A 20,016-nucleotide genomic window follows, 5' to 3' on the forward strand; every position below is an offset into this window, starting at 1 on the left:
TCCCCCAAGCTTCACCCACCCTGTTCTCTGCATCTTCCCCGTCCGCTGTCTTTCATGTTGTGCGAAGGGACTCGGGTTCATCCGCCACATTGGAACCGACTGCAACGGCCACCAGCCAGGGATTGAGATTGGAATGGGACAAAAAGCAAAAATACAGCAAGTTTGTAGAAGACCCCACGCAGACGCTGGAAAATGGTTGGAATACACTGGTTTCTGCTTCCTGGCCGTTCCAGGCGACCATGGACACATTCTCTCCGTTCAACCACTGAGAATCGCCCTGCCTCGGTGCAAATAATGTCTCGTGCGTCTCTCGAAATAGGCGCCGGAATTGTCGTCGTTTCAGACGGAGAAATCGTCGCTCAAAATGCGGTCCAACTTCCCAAGTTCATGAGGACAGTTCAAAGCCTCAGCCTTTGGCTCTCAGACATGCCTTTGCGTTCGTGTCGCTTTCTAGCATTACCCTCATTATGACTCCATTCTACTCCTTATCTCCCTATCCCTTCTTTGTGTACAACCTCGCCGCAATGTTCATGCTCCACAGCTCCTGGAACAACAACTTCGCCGCATACGGCAGGTAAATCTGACTAATGCGATTCTTATTGTTGCAGTTCTTGCACTCAAACGTGTTCTTCTTGAGTTTCGCAATCACGGTCATTAATCCGCAGATATCACAAACGTGCACGCGGAAAGGATCGGAGACGTCGAAAAGGCGTTCTTTGAGGAATGACGAGGCACCGTGCGCGATCATGCAGTCGCGCTCCATTTCGCCGAAGCGCAGACCACCATCGCGAGCACGACCTTCGACGGGTTGTCGGGTCAAGATTTGAGTGGGGCCTCGAGCACGGGAATGGATTTTGTCATCGACCATATGTCTCAGGCGTTGGTAATAGGTAGGGCCGAGGAACACTTGTGCGACCAGTTTGCGTCCAGTATGCCCATTGTACATGACTTCGAAGCCGCGGGACTGGTAACCCATCCTTCTCAGCAATTCAGAGATCTGCGTCACCGTGACTTTCGTAAAGGGCGTGGCATCCCCTTCATCGCCGCGAAGGGTCGCGACCTTTGAGAGTTGACATTCGATCAAGTGCGCAATGGTCATGCGAGAGGGAATGGCGTGCGGATTGATGATCAGATCAGGCACAATGCCTTCTCGCGTAAAAGGCATGTCCTCGTGACGGTACGTGATACCAATTGTACCTTTCTGACCATGACGAGATGCGAATTTGTCGCCAATCTGAGGCACTTTCGTTGTCCTAACTCTGACCTTGGCAAACCGATGACCTTCATGGGTGGTCGTCAGCAGAACCTGGTCAACAATGCCAGATTCAGTAGACCTCAAAGGCGTAGACACGTCGCGCTTGATGTGCTGTTTCTGTCTTTGACCAAGTTCTTCAGCATCCGGTGCCATCGGAGCCGTCTTACCCATAATGATATCTTCACCGCTCACACGGACACCAGGAGCGACAATGCCGTCTTCGTCGATCTTGTCATACGTGCCGTGCTTGAGACGGAGAGTGTCAGCTCTCGTCGGCTTCTCGAACTGCTCTACCACGGAGTGGCCAACTATCTTCTCCGAGTCTTGGTAGGTACGGTAGAACAGCGACCGGAAGAGACCACGGTCGATCGAGCTTTGATTCATGATGACAGAATCTTCTTGGTTGTAGCCCGAATAACAAGCGATGGCGACAATGGCGTTCTGTCCAGCAGGAAGCTCGCGGAATTTCAAATAGTCCATTGCCATCGTTCTTGCAAGAGGTTTTTGAGGGTAGTAGAGGATGTTTGCCATAGTCTCCATTCGTTGGTCGAAGTTGGTAAGGAAAACGCCCATAGCCTGCTTACCCATAGCAGACTGGTAGGTGTTACGAGGTGATTGGTTGTGATCAGGGAAAGGAATGATACTTGCGCAGACACCCAAGATCATACTTGGATGAATTTCGCAGTGAGTGAAGGTGTGGGAGAACGGATTCAGCAGAGGATCATTCCTCCGCAAGGGGTCCTCCTCGGCCTCTATCTCCATGCCCATCCATCTTGCTTTGGAGTCGGCTAGAGCCTCGGGGGTCATGATAATCATTGCGGTTTCTTCTTCCTCGGCATCAAGGTATTCGACAACGCCGGCTTCGAGGAGGTCGTTCCAGCCGTATGGTCTGACTTCATCGGTCCACTGGAAACCACTTTCCTTCAAATAGGCAGTCTGATCGAGTTTGTTGATGTGCTCCTTATTCAGCACTAAGTTTCCACGGTTTTCGGAAGCCGGGTCGGTCTCAACAACAAATAGAGGACGGACAATTCTGCCCGAGTCACCGTTGACTTTGAATTCTTTTTCTCGAATATCCCAGACCAAGCTCACTTGAGTGTCAAAGACGCCCTTTCTCCGTAGTTTGCGCAGGTCATCAACGAGGCGCTTTGGATCACGCAATACTACCGCAAACCATACACCGTCGACAAAGACCTTGGTCGCCTGAGGATTTAACCGAGGTTCCCAATCTTCCAGTGCTTCGACATGTTTGGTGAGGATATAGTTCACCAGCGGAGCAGTCTCGTAGGAATTGGTGACCATCGACATGAGAGACAAGTTCTTGACCAGACCGCAAGCCTGACCTTCAGGAGTCTCGGCCGGACAAACATAACCCCAATGAGTGTTGTGGAGTTGACGAGGTTTTGCGATTTTACCTTCTCGACCAATCGGGGCATTGGTACGACGAAGATGTGATAAAGTAGAGGCGAAAGTGTATCGGCTGAGCACTTGAGAGACACCAGCTTTCGCTTTGTCCAGTTTCTTCTGGTCGCCCCAATTACCGGTAGCCAATGAATATTTCAATCCGCTTGTGATAATTGGATGTTTGAAGCCTGCCATGATATTGATGGGCTGATTTGCTTCCACGCGCTTCTGCATATATCTGTAGAAATCTTTAGTGGCTTTGTCGAACTGTAATCGGAAAAGGTTGGTCATCAAAGGTCCAGCAAGATCCAGTCGCTTTTTCCCTAGATGATCTCGATCGTCCGGCTCAGCACGACCGAGGGCGCACTTCAGCAACCGATTAACCATGTAGCCGAGAAAGAATGCTTTTCTAGCGGTAGCATCTGGGCTTTGTCCGATATGGGGTAAAAACTCCTTCTGCAAGATGTCTGTGGCATGCTTCTGCCGTTCGTGGCTTTTCAGAGTCGGAATGTTACCTCGGCGCGCAATGAAGTCTCGGGCCAGATCTGCACCCTGAATGGCCTGGCCTTCTTGGAGTGAGCCCATCAGCATATCCATCATCTCTTTGTCACTCTGGTCGAAGCAGATCTTCTCCAAGATATCGGCGTCGGAGACTATGTCCAAGGCTCGGAACACAATAACAAGAGGAATGTCCTGCTTGACATATGGCAGCTGAACTCGGATCGGGTTGTCGATCTTGGTGCCGTCGGGACCATCGACTCTGCGGAAGAGCTTGACGGTGCACTGCGACATCATGCGGGCACCGCGATCGATGACGGATCTGATCTCTGCAAGATGGGTGAATGGCGAGGGTGATGCCTTCTGGAAGACCTGGACGATATTTCCTGCACTTCGTTCTTGTGCAATGAGCACTTTCTCGCTGCCGTTGATGATAAAGTAGCCTCCCTGGTCGTATGGGCATTCTCCCCATGCGAAGAGATCTCTGTCGCTTTGAAATTTCTCGCTCACCAAATGGCAGGTCATGCTTCTGACCATGATGGGTATCTTTCCTATGTATACCTCTTTCTCATTGTCGAAGTCATCTTCATCATCGCCCTCTCTCCAGTATAGCTCAGTACCGTCCTCTCTCAGCACGCCAGCGTCTTTGTCATCCTCGTCCCACGGACGCTCTTTTGCGTAGTATGTTCTTCGCGTCATCTTAACATAGACTGGACTTGCGTATGTCAAACTCCGCATTCGTGCTTCGTGAGGCATGCAGTCCGTTGTAGTGCCGTCCGGCTCGACCTGGTTGGGCTTGCTGAGTGTAACCTTGCCAAACTTGACTTCATGCCTCTTGATGACAACTGGATTCGGGTCACTTTCATCGACATTTTGTTGATGGTCCAAAGTGACGCCGCCCTTTTCGTTGACTAGATCTTGCAAACCAGATTTCATGAAATGGTTGAAGGAGTCTATCTGCATAGAGGCCAGTTTCTTGATATCGAAAAACGAACTGATGACTTTCCAGCAGTCTTCAGATGTGATGTCTTGTTCCACGGTCTCCAGGTCCTCGTAGGCACCGGCATCCCCATAATACCCGTTCGGTTCATATTTCACATCGGATTCCGCCATGATGGGCGGTCGATAATACGGACGAAAGGCAGCGCTCGCAGATAGATCGGTGATGAGGGAACAAGGCAAAGGTGAAGAAAGGGAAGGAGGAGAGTGAAGGGGAGGCAAGGTCGGGTCTTCCTCCCTTTCTTGGTCGCAACTCAGGTCTTCAGAATGCGCTCTGACAAGGGGCACTGAATTGTCAGTCAAGACTTCAGATTTCCTCGAGAGAGCCACTCACAGAGCGCTCGACAGCGAGAAACCTGAGCAGCGAGAGAAAGACAGTAGAGACTGCACAAAGGATGGAGATTTGTAAATCGTGGTCGGTGTGGAGAGGAATGTCTGGGGATCTTTTTGGCGCGCATCAAACTAGGGCGCCGTGGCAAGTCTTGCCATTTTAAGTTGTGAATCACACTAACCACTTTTGGATATATACACATGCAACGCCTCCTGAGTGGCCTCAGACTTTCTATATACACATGGCGAGAATGCTGAAATGAGATTCGTGAATGCAGTGGGTATCATAATTATGCATAAGGCTATGCATTTCAGCTATCAGCAATTCGGTCCTCCCTAATGGCATGATTAGATCTCGCGTTCACAAAACACCAGCTTCATTGCTCCACGCACAAAAGTAATGCCTCCAGCATCTCCTCCGTAGCCTTTGCTTCATCACTCTGACCAGGATCCATCCCGTTGAGTTGGTCCCGCAGACTCCGCTCGAGAATCTTCAGGCCGTCTTCACCGAGGAGCACAGTGATGGTCTGTCTTGCTCCGTTATCTTCAGCAACCATCCAGCTGAGGATCAGCTCGATTGCCTGAAGTGAGAAGAGACCAGCGTCCAGTCGCCGTGAGAACCACTCATCAGCCTGTCCCTCCTCTTGTGCTTCGTTAAGGTCTTGTCGTTCCCTTTGAATGTGCGCATCCACTTTACTCAATCTCGTTTTGTATTCACGCCGCAGTTCGACAAGCTTTGTGATCTTTTCGTAGTCGTTTTCCACGAACTTAGCAAGAGTGCGTATCCTTTCGGCGGAGCCTCCAGGCAGGTACCTCAACATGCTCGCTAGGATTCCAATAAGATGCTCGACAAGGCTTCGCTCCATTTTGTGGGACTTCATAAGCATGCCGAAGATCGTCTTGAGCCCGGCAGCATCCACTACCCTCATCGAGACGGCTGTTGCATTGCCTCCACTCATTGCATGGTCGAGCACTCGCAGAGCTCGTGCTTTCGCCAGTCGGCCTTCTCGGATCATAATGAGGCACAATTCAACACCCTCGCCTTCCACAAATTTCTCGCCGGCGAGACGTTCTTCCACCAGGCAGGCTAAGCAATCGAAGAGATTTTCTGCAAATTCTTCCTCGTCTGAGTCCTTCTCGGGATCTCGTTTGCGATACGCGCTCAGAAGTTGGAGAAGAGAGTCAACCCCGTCTTTTCGTGCTAGACGATCTCGGTTGTTTTTGTTGCTCTGGAGAAGTATCGCCAGGATTTCCGCAGCGTATTGGCGATTTTGGCCAACCTTTCCCCTCGCATAGGGATCGACTTTCTTTGTTCTTGAGAGAAGCCATTCCATCAGTGGATCTTTCGCCCCAACGACCTCGACGTTCCCAGTGTCGGACAAGATGTTCTCAACAACGTTCAAGATGTGATAGACCCCAGCTCGATCACTCTCATTGTTGTCCTCGTCCAATCTACTGAGGTTGCTTGTCAAAAGATCCACGATGTCGCCTTGGATCATGGCCTTGACCAAGGTCTTCCATTGTTCTTCGGTGGTAGTCGAGTCCTCGTCTGTCAGTTCTGCGAGCAATTCGCAAACGGCAATGGCAATATCGGTATTTTCATGCGCAAGCAATCCGACCAAACTGCCTACGCAGCCCATTTTAACGAATTCGGCGTACAGGTCGCCATGTTCGCTCAATAGACTCAAGCCTTTGATTTCGGCATCCAGATCGGCCTCACTGCTCACAAACTTCATAGGCTCCTTCTCGTATTTGGCTCGCAGTTCCGCGTTCTTGTTGATTTTCCGTTCAAAGTTGATGGCCGTACGGCGCAGCCACGTGGAATCAATCTTCTCCTCCACCTCCCCAGCCTCACGTTTGTCGATATAGTCAATCACTTCTCTTTCTTGTTTCGTGACCCCACCGCCGAAGAAGCGTCCTTCCTCATCGTCTCCATCTTCGTCTTCCACGTCTTCTGGCGGCCGCGCGGGTCCGGCCTCGAGGTCATCTTGATCATCTAGGACTTCATCCTGCACAAAAGCAGCCTTGCTCCCTGAACCGTTGGAGGTAGAATCGTCTTGAGAGGAGCCATTCGTGGAAGAGCGTGGAGAGGAGCCGTTGGCCAATTTAGCGGATTTGTTGGAGAGGGCATTGGAGAATGATTTGGTCGGGTCCTCGAGTTTTCGCTTTGATGCGGCATTGGGTTTGCGGAAGAGGTCATCAATCGAGGTCATGACTGCTCGATAGGCAGGTCTATTCAGAACCTCAGGATCATCTTTGACTTCCTGTGAAGAACGAAAAAGAAAAATGCTGCACCACCGGAAAACATAGGAAAGGCATCATGGCAGGGAAATCCGGACAACCGCAAATTGAGGCCGGCAAAGTTTCCCTTTGAACCGCTGCCACTTTTTTCCGCAACTTGAACGAGCAGTCATTTTTCCCGAGCAGGAAGTGCAGGCCTTGGGCCTCTGCGGCCTCGCTTGGCTTCGCCTCTCTTTTCAGTGTTCATTGCTCGCCTCGTCGATCACCATCACATGCAAGTTCATCCAAGTTTCTCTTACTTATCCCCTGGTCAATGGCTCTCCGATCATTATATCGTCACGAGTTCGGCAGCCCATTGAGGCCTGCTACCCAGCCTCCCAGATGCGCTCCTACGGGAACGACTCTGATCTGCGGTTTCTCCGTACCCCGATTCCAGAACCCACTTGGGTTGATGGCAGAGCAGATCCACTACGAGTCAGAATAAAACTTGGCAAAGAGACCATACTCGTACAGAGTACCGAGAACAGGTGGACGAGGCAGCGATGAGACGAACCGCCCTCTGGAGCCATCTATGGAGACGTCAAAGCTGCCCAATGAGTTCCTCTCCTGCCTTGCACAAGACAAGCAGAAAGATCTTATTTTACATCAACTGGGATGCCTTCAGGTGGTCGCTGCAGACAAACTAATCTGTCCTTCTCGCCTAATGGATATGATTGGCAGACTTGCGCGGACATTCCCTAGGTACTACATGGCAGGCAGACTCCAACACCACCCAATCAGCTTCGGTTCTAGAGAACGCTCAGCATTAAGCCGTGTTGCCCCTTTTTCAGCTCAGGTCCATCAAGGCTGCGAGGTCACCTTCAGAACCTTTTGTCGTTCTTGGATGAAACATACGATGTCGATCCAGACAATTCGGCCCCTCTGATCGGCACGTGTACGACATGTGGCTCTTGACGGAATAAATGTGTCGCTGAATGTCCAAGCCTAAATGGCTTCTAAGTTAAGTGTGGTTATTTTTATTGAGGCTCTTGACCATTTGTATCTTGGACAGGATTCCCTACTGCAACTTCTGGGGTTTCTCTGCTTTCCTCTCAGTGACGATGCGGTGCCATTTTCCAGCAATTCTCTTATTCGTTTCCCTCTTTCCCTTAGGACATGCCGCGACCAATGTCTGCTATAACCCAGACGGCACTCAAACGGTGATAGATACTTATTCTCCGTGTTTTCCCAATACCAACGTGACACATTGCTGCCCAATTGACTCAACTTGTCTGAAGAATGGCCTATGTCTAATGAGGGTGAGTAGCGAGAACACTTCGCAGGTCATCAGAGATTGCTTACAGTCTGGCTGCCAGAATGACACTACCCTCAATACAGGGTTGTGTACGGACAGTACGTGGCAGGATGACGCCTGCTTCCCACGTTGCTTGACACCCCAGCGCAACCACGGCCCAAGTTCGCTCTATCGTTGCAGCCACAGTAAATGGTGCTGTTCGGACGGCGCCTCCAATTCCACCTCCTGTTGCCAGGACGAAGGTGTCAAGCTATTCCCAATCCTTGCGCAAGCAGCTGTGGAAAATGGCTCAGCCTTTTTACATGGCTACAGCATTGCACCCATTGCCAGCATCATCACGAATGGAGTTTTACCATCCACCACGCGCCTGCAGACTGTAACCTTCACAACGGACATATCTGGTTCACTGCTCACTATCACGGCGACAACAACCGGTGACCCCAGCCCAGTGGCCATCGGGGAGGTCACAAATTCCGGCACAGGTTTGACGACCGGACTGGCTGCCGGACTCGGGGTCGGCGTTCCTCTTCTTGCAGTTGTCGCTGTCCTTTCAGTGCTCCTTTTTCGCGAGAAGAAACGCCACTGTGCTACTCTTGCGTCTCTGTCCAACAACGACGGCTATCCACTTGTCACCCGTCAACAAACACCGACCGCAGGACATCGTCAAGTAGCAACTGGCAGCTGTAATGATCAATGGCCCCATACCGTACAGCACCCCGTTGAAGTCGATTCTCGAGAAAAGAGGATTACACCCCTAGAGCTCCCTGCAAAATGAGTCCAGTACTTGGACGTCAAGAGAGGAATATCAAGGAACTCAGCTCAGTCCAGAGTCTTCTCGAGAAAGGCCATATGACTCAAGTCCGCGGCGTATACCTTGGCGGCGGTTGCGAGAAGAACGCATCCCTTTCGCTGCGGGAGTGAAGGCCTGTCGTGCTCACCTCCGGTGGCGGGATGACCCAGTCACCGGTCCCTTGACTGCGACATCTGGCCTCTGTTTCCACGTTGCGGTCTTCCTGGTTGAAAGCTGGGGCCATAACGCTCTCGGTTCCGCCCCTCGAGGTCTCATACTCACCCTGCCTCTGGATTCCCGAATTCTCTACCTGAAGACGAGTTTCCTCCGGTGTACTACTAGCGGGTACCACTGCAATCTTCACATCCTGGCACGCAAACCTGAAGTTTCTACCTTCGTATTCGATCCCAATCTCCAAGGTCACAGTATGTTCAATGGCAGAGTTATGTGTCGCGAAATCCAGGACCAGACTCTCCCTTGGTATACGCAGTTGAGTCATCTCGGCGAGATCGACCTCTCTGTGTGCTGCTGTGTCCACCGCACGAGCCCTGCTGGTGCTAGAGGGTAGCGTCTCACTATGGGAGACTGGGAGTGGCAATGAGCATGTTGTCTTCCGCGTATACGTCTTGCGGGTGGAAGTCGACGGGTGACATCCGGCTTGAACGTGAGTGTGTTGAATGATTGCGATTTTCAGACTCTTTATTGTGAGTGCGGTCGCAACAGACGGAGGCAGGTTATGTATACTGGTTGTTGCACACGTGCCCGAGTTGCTCATAAATCGGCCGGAAAACAATATGCTCATCCTCGAATAGTCTTCTGTGACCTCGATTCTCCGTGGTAAGAGGACACAGATACTAAGCGAGGATGCCGCAGCCGCCGAATCCTCTTTGTGACCGTCACGGTGCAACTTTGAAAACTTCAGAATCCGGGACATTGGGTTTTGTTGGGAGACCGCGGTCTTCTGCTGGGGGATCTTGAAAGCTTGCTGATGGCGGACGTAAGATTGATCGTCTGCCCTGCTGGATGAATTTTGACTCGCAGCCATCCTTGTGACGGTCAGGGGCAGGACTCTGATCGCATGTTTTGCTGTGATGCTTTTGCCCCCTGTGGCAGTTGGAGGGCTTTCCGGTGGCTTCAACGTCGCTTCTAGGACATATTCGACCAGACAAGCGAAACCCCTGCAGCTATACAGCATAGTCGGCGGGAGGCCGTGCCTTTGCATGCCTTGGACAGTCCGTTGAACTGCTGGGCACTTCGATATCGCTCTATCATCGGTGTGTTCAGGCACTCTGAACTCGAATGGCCAACCATACACCCCGGCTCTGTGCGTCCATTTCCCGCCAGTATACAACACCTTCTCACGTCGAAAGAGGACCTCGCGCGAGTGGTAGTCGGTGTTCGACACGTTGAGGTCGCCGTAGTTCTGGGTCAGCGTGACGCGAGATGTGCCCGTGAAAGTGATCACTAGAGAGCCAATAGGGACGGACTCGGTCGATGTGAGGTTGATAGTGCCGTTGACGTGCGAGCCTGGGTGATATGGACCGAGCTTAGCAGGAAGCTGGATTGAAAGAGACATGGTTCGGGGCCTAGAGCGTATCTCTGAGTCCTGAGCCGTCTCCAAGTGGCAACTTCAGATGTCCTCAAGGAGGATTCTTCCTACAATGCAGCCGTCGTCCCACCTGGAGATCAATGTCAACATGCAAAGTCCGGGTCGAAGACCATTTCTGATGCACAGTTGTTGTATTTCGTATATTCCTGCAAAAGAATCAGGCCTCATAAACGACAACCATTTCCCTGGAATCTGACCAAGAGACACACGTCGTAACGAGGAAGCTTGCTTGTTGAGCAATTCTAGTCTTGTCCGAAGGGCCAATAGAGTAGGAGCACGGGGAGCTGCGCCCTTGGGGATGATGGCACGGCGGAACGGATCGGTCGTATTCTGTCGTATTTCATCCAGTCCAACACATGTCAAATGACCTTTTCCCGATGTGACAGCAGCAGGTGCAAGGGTTCTAGGGGAACACATATTTGAGAAGCCGGATCGAACGGGTAGGATATATATATGGGGGTCTGATTGTGAAGGAGGATCTATGATCTGGACTGGTGGCAACCCATGACACCATTCGCGGATGTGTTGCCCGAGAGATAAATACCTCCCTACCTGGTAGGTACTACGTATTCGTTAGTGTCTCTCAGTCAGTTGGTCAGTCACTCGGTCGGGAAATGTATGAAATCCTTCTCGAGCGTTAAAGATTGGAAAAGGGCTTGTTGAGGAAGATAGGGGGATTTCTCATGCGATTCTCACTCGAATTCATCAGTATGACATTTGTGCGTGTCGAGCCTCCAATCGCCTCGATGTGTGTGGATAGTACGTTCTACATTGATGCCGTTAAGCACGAGATCCGTCGCCGTGCCATTTCGCTGTCCGCAGCAACAGATTGGCCCCCTAGTTGCCAGCATATCAATCACCATGCCTGTCCTGAAACATGCTTGAAAGTCGTGTCCCAACTGCGCCAGGCCCGTTCCGTAACCAACGCCTTGCTGATAGACCGAAGACCCATCCGCGTCTGCCGGGATTCCAAGTCGTAGCTCCGTCGTGAAAACTTCAAGGTTCGTTTAATACTTCCGTCTTCTGATCGTCTTGGGCACTTCGTCTCCATCATTCTCGTACTCCTTCCCCTCGTTGACGTCCTTCTTCCTAAGCGTGCCGACGCCGTGTCTCACCAGTTCCTGATCATCCCCATCCGAGTCCTCAATGTCGTACAGCACCGGCAAGACGAAGCTGTCTTCTTCACCCATCTTTCTCTCCACGGTCAAGATGTCAACGTCCTCGTCTTCTCTGTCCAAGCGGCGCTTCTGGTGTTCTTCCTGCGGGTACTCGTCGAACTCGTCCTCGCGCTCAATGTACTCGACATTTTCCGTCACCTCGGTGAAATCCGGCGCCAGAGCGGACCACTTCTGCTGTGGTTCGATGCCCCAGATCTGGATGCTACCCGTTTCAATACTCGTGCACGCAAGGAGAGGACGGGAAGGGTGCCATTCGATGATCGCGGGCTCCTCGCGGTTTTCGAGGATGCGAAGGAGAGAGTTGGTGCGTAGTTCCCAGATGTAAATGTCCTTCTTCATGTATGTGGACGCCGTCACGTAGTCCGCGATGCCCGTGGAGGAGCTGTGGCTGAATGCGCAGTGGTTCCAGCGAAGGCGGTTGACCAGGTCTTGGAATTTGTGTTCGACGGTGAGGACAATGTTCTCTGCCAGAGTGGCTGGGTCGCGCTCGTGGTGGTCATCGCTGCTGCTAGGGTCTGTAGCCGGTGCGGTGGAGGGAACAATCAGACTGAGGTCCGGCAGATTGATGGTACGAATGATGCGATCGGTGCTATTCGCGAGGAGTTGGCGGCCGTTGGTGGTCAGGCGGAGAAGTGAGATGAGACCAGTCGAGATCTTGGTGGAGTGGATGATTTTGCGCGACTCGGTCTCGAGAATGTTGATGTACCCCTTTGAGGTGCCAGTGATGATGTGGTTGCCCAGAACGGAGAAAATGGCCGAGGTGGTGGCTTGTTTGTTCTCAGAGCGGGGGATGCTGTCGCTCAAGGGGGTGGTGGGAAGGACACGCTTGACAGGAATGGCTTCGGTGGTGTCAACCAAATACGGTCGGTCTTCGAAGAGAGATGCGACGAAAAGCTTGTGGTTGTAAGGGTGAAGTTCTGCCGTGTAGATAGGGGCCTCGAATTTGACGGTCCGGATACGTTCTTGAGTTTGCAGGTCCCAGAGACAGGCTCTACAGTCTTGGGACGCGGACAAGAGGTAGCGACCTTCTCTCGACCAGCTGAAGAATCTTAGTAGCGTACCAATGAACGGAAGTGGAGAAGTAGTACCTCAGACTTTGGATTTGCTTCCAGTGACCATGCAGCTTCATGGCAACACCATATGTCTCCATATCCCTTGAGTAAAAAGTCAGTCATCACTTCGGTACTCGACCTAAGAGTCGAGAGTCTGCGCCAACGGCTTCTTCTGATAAGGGCACACTGACCAAATGATGACCTTTCCATCCACTCTGCCGGACGCGAGGTAGTCGCCCTTGCGACTAAACCTCAGAGTGGTCGCATGGCCAGATCCTGGATTTGAATCAGTACTGATGTGACCAAATTCCCCCCTCTTCCACTTTTCCAGCGAACTTGGGGCTGAACATACTGAGATCATTGGTGAGGGAATCCGGGGAATCCTGGGCTAATTGAAACGGATCTATCAGTGCCAAATTCATGATGTTCCTGTTGATCTAATGGAGTCTCACGAAAGCGTGGAGGGTTCAAAGCCTCTTGACGAAATGCGTCTGTTTCCACATCCGGTACTAGCGACATCGTTAGCGCTCTCACGTGTAAGGGGGTAGAGAGCGAAAGAAGAAGGTTAAGCGAGGACAGGAATATCAAAAGCGGCAACGAGGAGGAAGATATTTGGTTTGTGAGTGACAGTTTCTACGTATCTGTCACTGAGCCCGTGGAGTGAATACTCTACGCTTCACAAAGGCCGTTGCCAAAGCTAAGACTAGCAAAAGTAGAGACGGTGTTCTTCACTGCAACTTTCCCGCAGACAATCTATCGCATATCATTGTCTCATCGACAATCTCATTGTAGAAGTGGGCCAGCGAGCCTGGAACAAAAACTCACTTATCACTTGCTGTACCTATTCACCCGCAAACCTGTGAAGGGAGTCACTCAGAGTCACTCCTGCATGAATCACTGACGGAAAAAGGGTGAGGCTGAAAGGAGGCGAATTCTGCCGCTAAAAGCCGCCTTAGCCTCCGGGCTGACTTTCTTGGCGCAGCGCAGGCAGCCGCTCGCCCTTTCATCTCTCAAATTTTGCGCTGGCCTTCTCATCCCTTCCTCATCCTCTTCCTCATCAACAACACCACCCCAACCATCGTTAAACGATCGCGCCTACGAATTCACGCATTCTATCAGGCGAGTCGATCACTTTCCCGGAAGTTTTGGATCAAAATAAAGAGAACTGGACAAGAGCGCAGCTGGAGAAGGACACGGCATTGTTTTGGGCGGCCCGACAGGGCGAAGGTCATCCCTGACCAGCACCGCGCAGCCACCCGTGCAAGCACTGCGGTCATCCCAGATCGTGACAAAAGAGTAAACAATCGTCTCACAAGGATACACGAGTTCATCGGGGATAACCACGAGCGACCATGGCGAGCCTCAATTTCCCTTACTCGAGCGCGCCTCTGCGCACAGTCGAGGAGATTCAATTTGGCCTCTTTTCCGCCAAGGAGACCGAGCGCCTCGCGGTCATCGACATCGAATATCCTGAGACGATGTATGTAGAAAATAAAAGACAAAGATCACTTCCTTTGATTATTGATATCTAACCCGTGCTTGACCAGGGATGAGCAACGCCTCAGACCTCGCGAAAAAGGTCCGAACGATCCTCATCTCGGAACAATCGATCGCAATTTCAAATGCAGTACTTGTGAAGAGAACATGGCCGAGTGCCCTGGTCACTTTGGTGTCATCAAGCTTGCAACTCCAGTCTATCACTATGGCTTTATGAACAAAGTCAAGAAGATCTTGGAGACGGTCTGCCACAACTGTGGCAAGATCAAGGCGCTTGATGTTAGTTTCTCTCGCGCCTTCCCGATTTCCCAGTGCTGACCTCGATGCAATGCAGACCGAAGAGTTTCGACATGCCATCTCGATTCGAGACCGAAAGCGTCGCTTTGATGCAGTGTGGCGACTCAGCAAGCCCCGAAATGTTTGCGAAGCCGATCCTATCGAAGACCCCGACCAGCCTCTGAAAGGACCTCCTCAGCCAAAGCATGGCGGTTGTGGCAATGCCCAACCTGACATCAGAAGAACTGGATTGCAGTTGTGGGCGACCTGGAAGCCACGAAAAGGCGAAGACGATGAGGATGTGACCCCCGACAAGAAACGAATCTTTCCGCAGGATGCTCTCAACACCTTCCGTACCTTGACTGACGAGACCTTGGACATGATGGGTCTCAGCCTTGATTATGCCCGCCCTGAGTGGATGATCTTGTCTGCGCTCCCCGTGCCTCCTCCACCGGTCCGACCCAGTATCAGCGTTGACGGTAGCGGTCAAGGGCAACGCGGTGAAGACGACCTCACGTTCAAGCTCGGTGACATTATTCGTGCCAATCAAGCAGTTTTACGAACTGAAGTTGACGGCACACCCGACCATATCAAGGTTGATCTTTGTGATCTCCTTCAGTATCACATTGCCACATACATGGACAACGAGATCGCTGGACTCGACAAAGCGCAGCACAAGAGTGGTCGACCCATCAAGTCAATCCGTGCTCGCCTCAAGGGGAAAGAAGGCAGACTGCGCCAGAACTTGATGGGAAAGCGTGTCGACTTCTCTGCTCGTACTGTCATCACTGGTGACCCCAACCTTTCTCTGGACGAAGTTGGTGTTCCACGAAGCATTGCTCGCACCCTGACCTACCCAGAAAGAGTCACGCCCTTCACAATTGACCGGCTGAGACGCCTCGTTGCGAATGGGCCCAATGACCATCCAGGCGCGCGTTATGTCATTCGCGACACTGGAGAGCGTATCGATCTGCGACACCACAAGCGCGCTGGAGAGATGACTCTTCAGTATGGCTGGATTGTCGAGCGCCACATCCAGGATGGCGATGTCATTCTCTTCAATCGTCAACCATCCCTTCACAAGGAGTCTATGATGGGTCATCGTGTCCGAGTCATGCCCTATTCCACCTTCCGGCTCAACCTTTCTGTCACTACGCCTTACAATGCCGATTTCGACGGCGATGAGATGAACTTGCACGTTCCTCAGAGTGAAGAGTCGCGCGCTGAGCTCGCCAATCTCTGCATGGTACCTCTCAACATCGTGTCACCACAACGCAATGCTCCTCTAATGGGTATTATCCAAGACACCCTTTGCGGTATCTACAAGATTTGCCGTCGTGATGTGTTCTTGACACGAGATCAAGTCATGAACGTCATGCTATGGGTTCCTGACTGGGATGGGGTGATTCCTCAACCAGCTATCATCAAGCCTACGCCTCGCTGGACGGGGAAACAGATGATTAGCATGGTGCTCCCACCTGCTCTCAACCTCGAGAGGCTCGATGCCAAGGGCGAAGACCCGTATGTACCAACCAATGACACTGGTCTCATGGTTCTTGAGGGCAGTCTTATGTTCGGCTTGTTCAGCAAGAAATTTGTCGGTACTAGTGCTGGCGGCATCATTCACACAATTGTCAACGAGTTCGGGCATGACACTGCACGGGCTTTCTTCAATGGCGCACAAACTGTGGTCAACTACTGGCTTCTACACAACGGCTTCAGTATCGGTATTGGTGACACAGTACCCGACCCTGACACTGTCCAAAAGATCCAAGACGCTGTCGATACCAAGAAGGCAGAGGTCGATGATATCACAAAGAAGGCGTACAACGAAGAGCTTGAGCCTTCCCCTGGTATGAATGTTCGTCAGACATTCGAGAGTAAAGTGATGAACTCTCTGAATCAGGCTCGTGATCAAGCCGGTGCCGCGACAGAAAACAGTTTGAAAGATCTCAACAACGCTATCACCATGGCTCGTGCGGGTTCAAAAGGCTCTACTATCAACATTGCTCAGATGACTGCTATTGTTGGTCAGCAGGCTGTGGAAGGCAAACGTATCCCCTTCGGTTTCAAATACCGCACTCTGCCTCATTTCGCGAAAGACGATTACTCTGCTCCTTCGAGAGGCTTCGTTGAGAACTCCTATCTTCGTGGATTGACTCCCACAGAGTTCTTCTTCCACGCCATGGCTGGTCGCGAGGGTCTTATCGATACTGCTGTCAAGACCGCCGAAACGGGCTATATCCAACGTCGGCTCGTCAAAGCTCTTGAGGAGGTCACTGTCAAATATGATTCCACTGTCCGTGATTCACGTGGTAACGTGGTTCAGTTCATCTACGGTGAGGATGGCCTGGATGGTGCTCATATTGAGAACCAAAAGGTCGATATCATCACCATGTCAGACAAAGCCTTCAACGACCGCTATCTGGTAGACATTATGAGCGGGGATATCTCCATGTGGAAGGGCAGACTGCTTCAGGCAAGAGAGCTACAAGGTGATACCGAACTGCAAGAGATGTTTGACGAAGAGTATGAAGCTCTGCGAAAGTCTCAAGATTTCCTGCGAAAGATGGGCAAAGGCACCGAAGACTCAATGCAGTTGCCTCTCAACATCGGACGTATCATCGACCAAGCTCAGAAGAATTTCAAGATTCGCCGTGGCGACAAAACCGACCTTGATCCCCGTCATGCGCTTAATGCAGTCAAGCAGTTACTGGAAAGACTTGTTGTCGTCCGTGGAGAGGACCCAATCTCGAAAGAAGCCCAAGACAACGCAACGCTCCTGCTGAAGGCGCAACTCCGCTCCCGGCTGGCGTACAAGCGGCTTGTTCTTGAGCATGGTGTCAACAGATTGGCTTTTGACAATATTGTCGGAGCCGTTGAGAGTCGGTTCATTGCTGCACATGCAAATCCGGGCGAGATGGTTGGAGTTCTAGCTGCCCAGTCCATCGGTGAACCTGCGACCCAGATGACTCTGAATACTTTCCACTTCACTGGTGTGTCGGCGAAGAACGTTACTCTGGGTGTGCCTCGTCTCAAGGAAATCTTGAATGTCTCCCAGAACATTCGAACTCCCTCAATGACTGTGTATCAGCTTCCAGAAAATACTGGTGACAAGGAAGCTGCCAAGCTTCTGCGAAGCCGTGTACAGCATACCAACTTGCGCTCCGTGGCGGAGACTTGTGAACTGTGGTACGATCCCGATATTCAGAGCACTATTATTCCCGAGGATCTGGATATGGTCGAATCCTACTTCATCATTCCTGAGGACACAGATCAAGATCTTGCGCTACACTCCAAGTGGCTGCTTCGTGTCACCCTCAGCCGTGCGAGACTTCTGGACAAGGGCCTTAACATTACAGACGTCGCGTCGAGGATCAAAGCGACCTACGGCAAGGATCTCTCGGTCATCTTCAGCGATATCAATGCCGACGAGCAGATCATTCGTATTCGCCTTGTCCAGAATTATGGCAAGGATGAGGATGACGAGCGCAAAGAGGATGATGAAGTTCTCCGACGCTTCTTGAACGAAATGCTCGACCACTTGACCTTCCACGGTGTTCCCGGCGTCTCAAGAGCCTTCATCGACCAGAAGAGTCGTGCGATTATTAGCGACGACGGTTCTGTGTACATGGCAAAGAGCGACCCTCGATGCAATGAATACGTGCTTGAAACTACTGGCAGTTCTTTCGCAAAGGTTCTCGCAATTGAAGGCGTTGACACGTCTCGCACTTATACCAACCGTTTCACGGAAATCTTCGAAGTCCTTGGAATCGAAGCTACTCGTGCTGCGATTCTGCGCGAGTTGACCCAGGTGTTGTCCTTCGATGGTTCTTACGTCAACGCTCGCCATTTGGGTATTCTGTGCGATGTGATGACTGCACGCGGATATGTCATGGCCGTCACTCGTCACGGCATCAACAAGTCCGATACTGGCGCACTGATGAGATGTTCCTTTGAACAAACTGTCGAGATCTTGCTCGAGGCGGCAGCGGCCGGCGAATTGGATGATTGCAAAGGTGTCTCTGAAAACCTGATTCTGGGTCAACCTGCACCTGTTGGTACTGGAACGATGGAGATCCTTCTGGATCAGAGCATGCTGTCTACCGTTGTGACGGACAATGCCAACCTTGGCCTCGGTGGTGCCATTGGTGTCAAAGGCTCGCAGCAACTCCTCGATGGCGCTGCTACTCCTTATGATTCCGGCTCGCCAATGCAAGACAGCGGGTATCTTGGCTCTCCAGACTACGGCGCTTCCTTCTCCCCCATTGCAGCTTCTGGTTCGGAAACTCCAGGAGGGTTCACAGATTACCAACCTGGATTTGGTGGCGCTGGAGGGCTCAGTCCCTACGGTTTGCGAAGCCCTGGTGGTTACTCGCCTGCCAGTCCGTTCGGTGGTACCAGCCCAAGCTCCCCTGGCTTCTCGCCCACTGCCGGCTATTCACCAACATCTCCGATGTTTGGCGCAACCAGCCCTGGCTTCGGGCCAACGTCGCCGTCCTTCTCTCCGGCAAGCCCTGCCTTTACTCCAACGTCGCCTGCGTACTCGCCAACCTCTCCTGGCTACCAAGCGTCGCCTACTTCGCCGAGCTACTCACCGACGTCACCGAATTACTCGCCCACATCTCCGGCTTATGGTTCACCAACTTCTCCAAGTTACTCGCCAACCTCTCCGGCTTTCAGTCCCACATCGCCGACGTCGCCGACGTCGCCTGTCTACAGTCCTACGTCACCGATGTACAGCCCGACAAGTCCCATGTATGGCGGTAGTGGCAACAAACAGTCCCCGACGTCCCCAAGCTACTCTCCTACTTCGCCTACCTACAGCCCGACTAGCCCGACGTCCCCGACAAGCCCATCGTATTCTCCCACGAGTCCGATGTACAATGCTTCTCCAAGAAGTCCACCAACTCGGTCGACGTCCGCTACCAGTCCACAATACTCTCCGAATAGCCCACAATATTCTCCAACTTCTCCAAAAGAGGATTGAGTCCTCTTTGTACCATCATACGACTCAGATGTCATCCCAAAACGAAGAAAACTTCAGATATTAGGCGAATGACGGATCCATTAAATTGACCTTCTGTCTTCGGCTCCCATTCTGATACGGCGGTGATATTTTTTTAATGCAACTTTTTTACGGCCACTAAATTGTCACTTGCGGGAAAAGAGGAGGCTCACTGTCTGAGTGCTCTCCGCATTATTCTCTGCGGCCACAATGTGTTTCGCAAGACACAAACACTTGAACATTAGCGACGGCGTTGGATGGTTTTTCAAATGTCTCTTTATCGAATTGATTTGCTTTACACATGAAATGGGATGGCTAGACACATCTTTCGACGAGTGAAGATCAGGAACTCTTTTCCTTCCGAGGATGAATGTGCTTAGGGGGCGGAATGGGTTAGGAGAGAATATGACTTGCGAAGGGGCTAGTATGATTCGGTACTGATCATTGATGGGGTGGAGGAACAGCGTTGTCGATGCTTCGAACCCTGACGGGAGGCAGGCGTGACAGCCGAGAGGGGATTGAACCATCACTGGATGGTATCGGGAAAAGTTGCGCAATTGTACTCTAAGATAAACATAGAATGTT

At 51.7% G+C, this 20,016-nt stretch overlaps 5 protein-coding genes across 5 annotated transcripts; 1 reads left to right on the forward strand and 4 right to left on the reverse strand.

Annotated features, from left to right (window-relative positions):
• Nucleotides 1–493: 493 nt before the first annotated feature.
• Nucleotides 494–4,270, reverse strand: Z520_11065 (uncharacterized protein; the record flags this gene model as incomplete). The annotated part of the gene is made up of 1 exon (XM_016781556.1): nucleotides 494–4,270. The coding sequence occupies one exon, from the start codon at nucleotides 4,268–4,270 to the stop codon at nucleotides 494–496; it is 3,777 nt and encodes a 1,258-aa protein (XP_016627334.1).
• Nucleotides 4,271–4,863: 593 nt separating this feature from the next.
• Nucleotides 4,864–6,699, reverse strand: Z520_11066 (uncharacterized protein; the record flags this gene model as incomplete). Its single annotated transcript, XM_016781557.1, has 1 exon — nucleotides 4,864–6,699. The coding sequence occupies one exon, from the start codon at nucleotides 6,697–6,699 to the stop codon at nucleotides 4,864–4,866; it is 1,836 nt and encodes a 611-aa protein (XP_016627335.1).
• A 2,176-nt stretch (nucleotides 6,700–8,875) lies between these two features.
• Z520_11067 (uncharacterized protein) lies at nucleotides 8,876–10,387 on the reverse strand (the record flags this gene model as incomplete). The annotated part of the gene is made up of 1 exon (XM_016781558.1): nucleotides 8,876–10,387. One exon carries the CDS (start codon nucleotides 10,385–10,387, stop codon nucleotides 8,876–8,878), a length of 1,512 nt encoding a protein of 503 aa, XP_016627336.1.
• Nucleotides 10,388–11,427: 1,040 nt separating this feature from the next.
• On the reverse strand, nucleotides 11,428–13,072 carry Z520_11068 (uncharacterized protein; the record flags this gene model as incomplete). Its single annotated transcript, XM_016781559.1, has 4 exons — nucleotides 11,428–12,637; nucleotides 12,687–12,752; nucleotides 12,842–12,926; nucleotides 13,003–13,072. The coding sequence occupies 4 exons, from the start codon at nucleotides 13,070–13,072 to the stop codon at nucleotides 11,428–11,430; spliced, it is 1,431 nt and encodes a 476-aa protein (XP_016627337.1).
• Nucleotides 13,073–14,002: 930 nt separating this feature from the next.
• On the forward strand, nucleotides 14,003–19,413 carry Z520_11069 (uncharacterized protein; the record flags this gene model as incomplete). Its single annotated transcript, XM_016781560.1, has 3 exons — nucleotides 14,003–14,130; nucleotides 14,198–14,426; nucleotides 14,482–19,413. 3 exons carry the CDS (start codon nucleotides 14,003–14,005, stop codon nucleotides 19,411–19,413), a joined length of 5,289 nt encoding a protein of 1,762 aa, XP_016627338.1.
• Nucleotides 19,414–20,016: the final 603 nt, after the last annotated feature.

This window comes from Fonsecaea multimorphosa (assembly GCF_000836435.1).
Source record: "Fonsecaea multimorphosa CBS 102226 unplaced genomic scaffold supercont1.35, whole genome shotgun sequence".
Taxonomy (NCBI): Eukaryota; Fungi; Ascomycota; class Eurotiomycetes; order Chaetothyriales; family Herpotrichiellaceae; genus Fonsecaea; species Fonsecaea multimorphosa.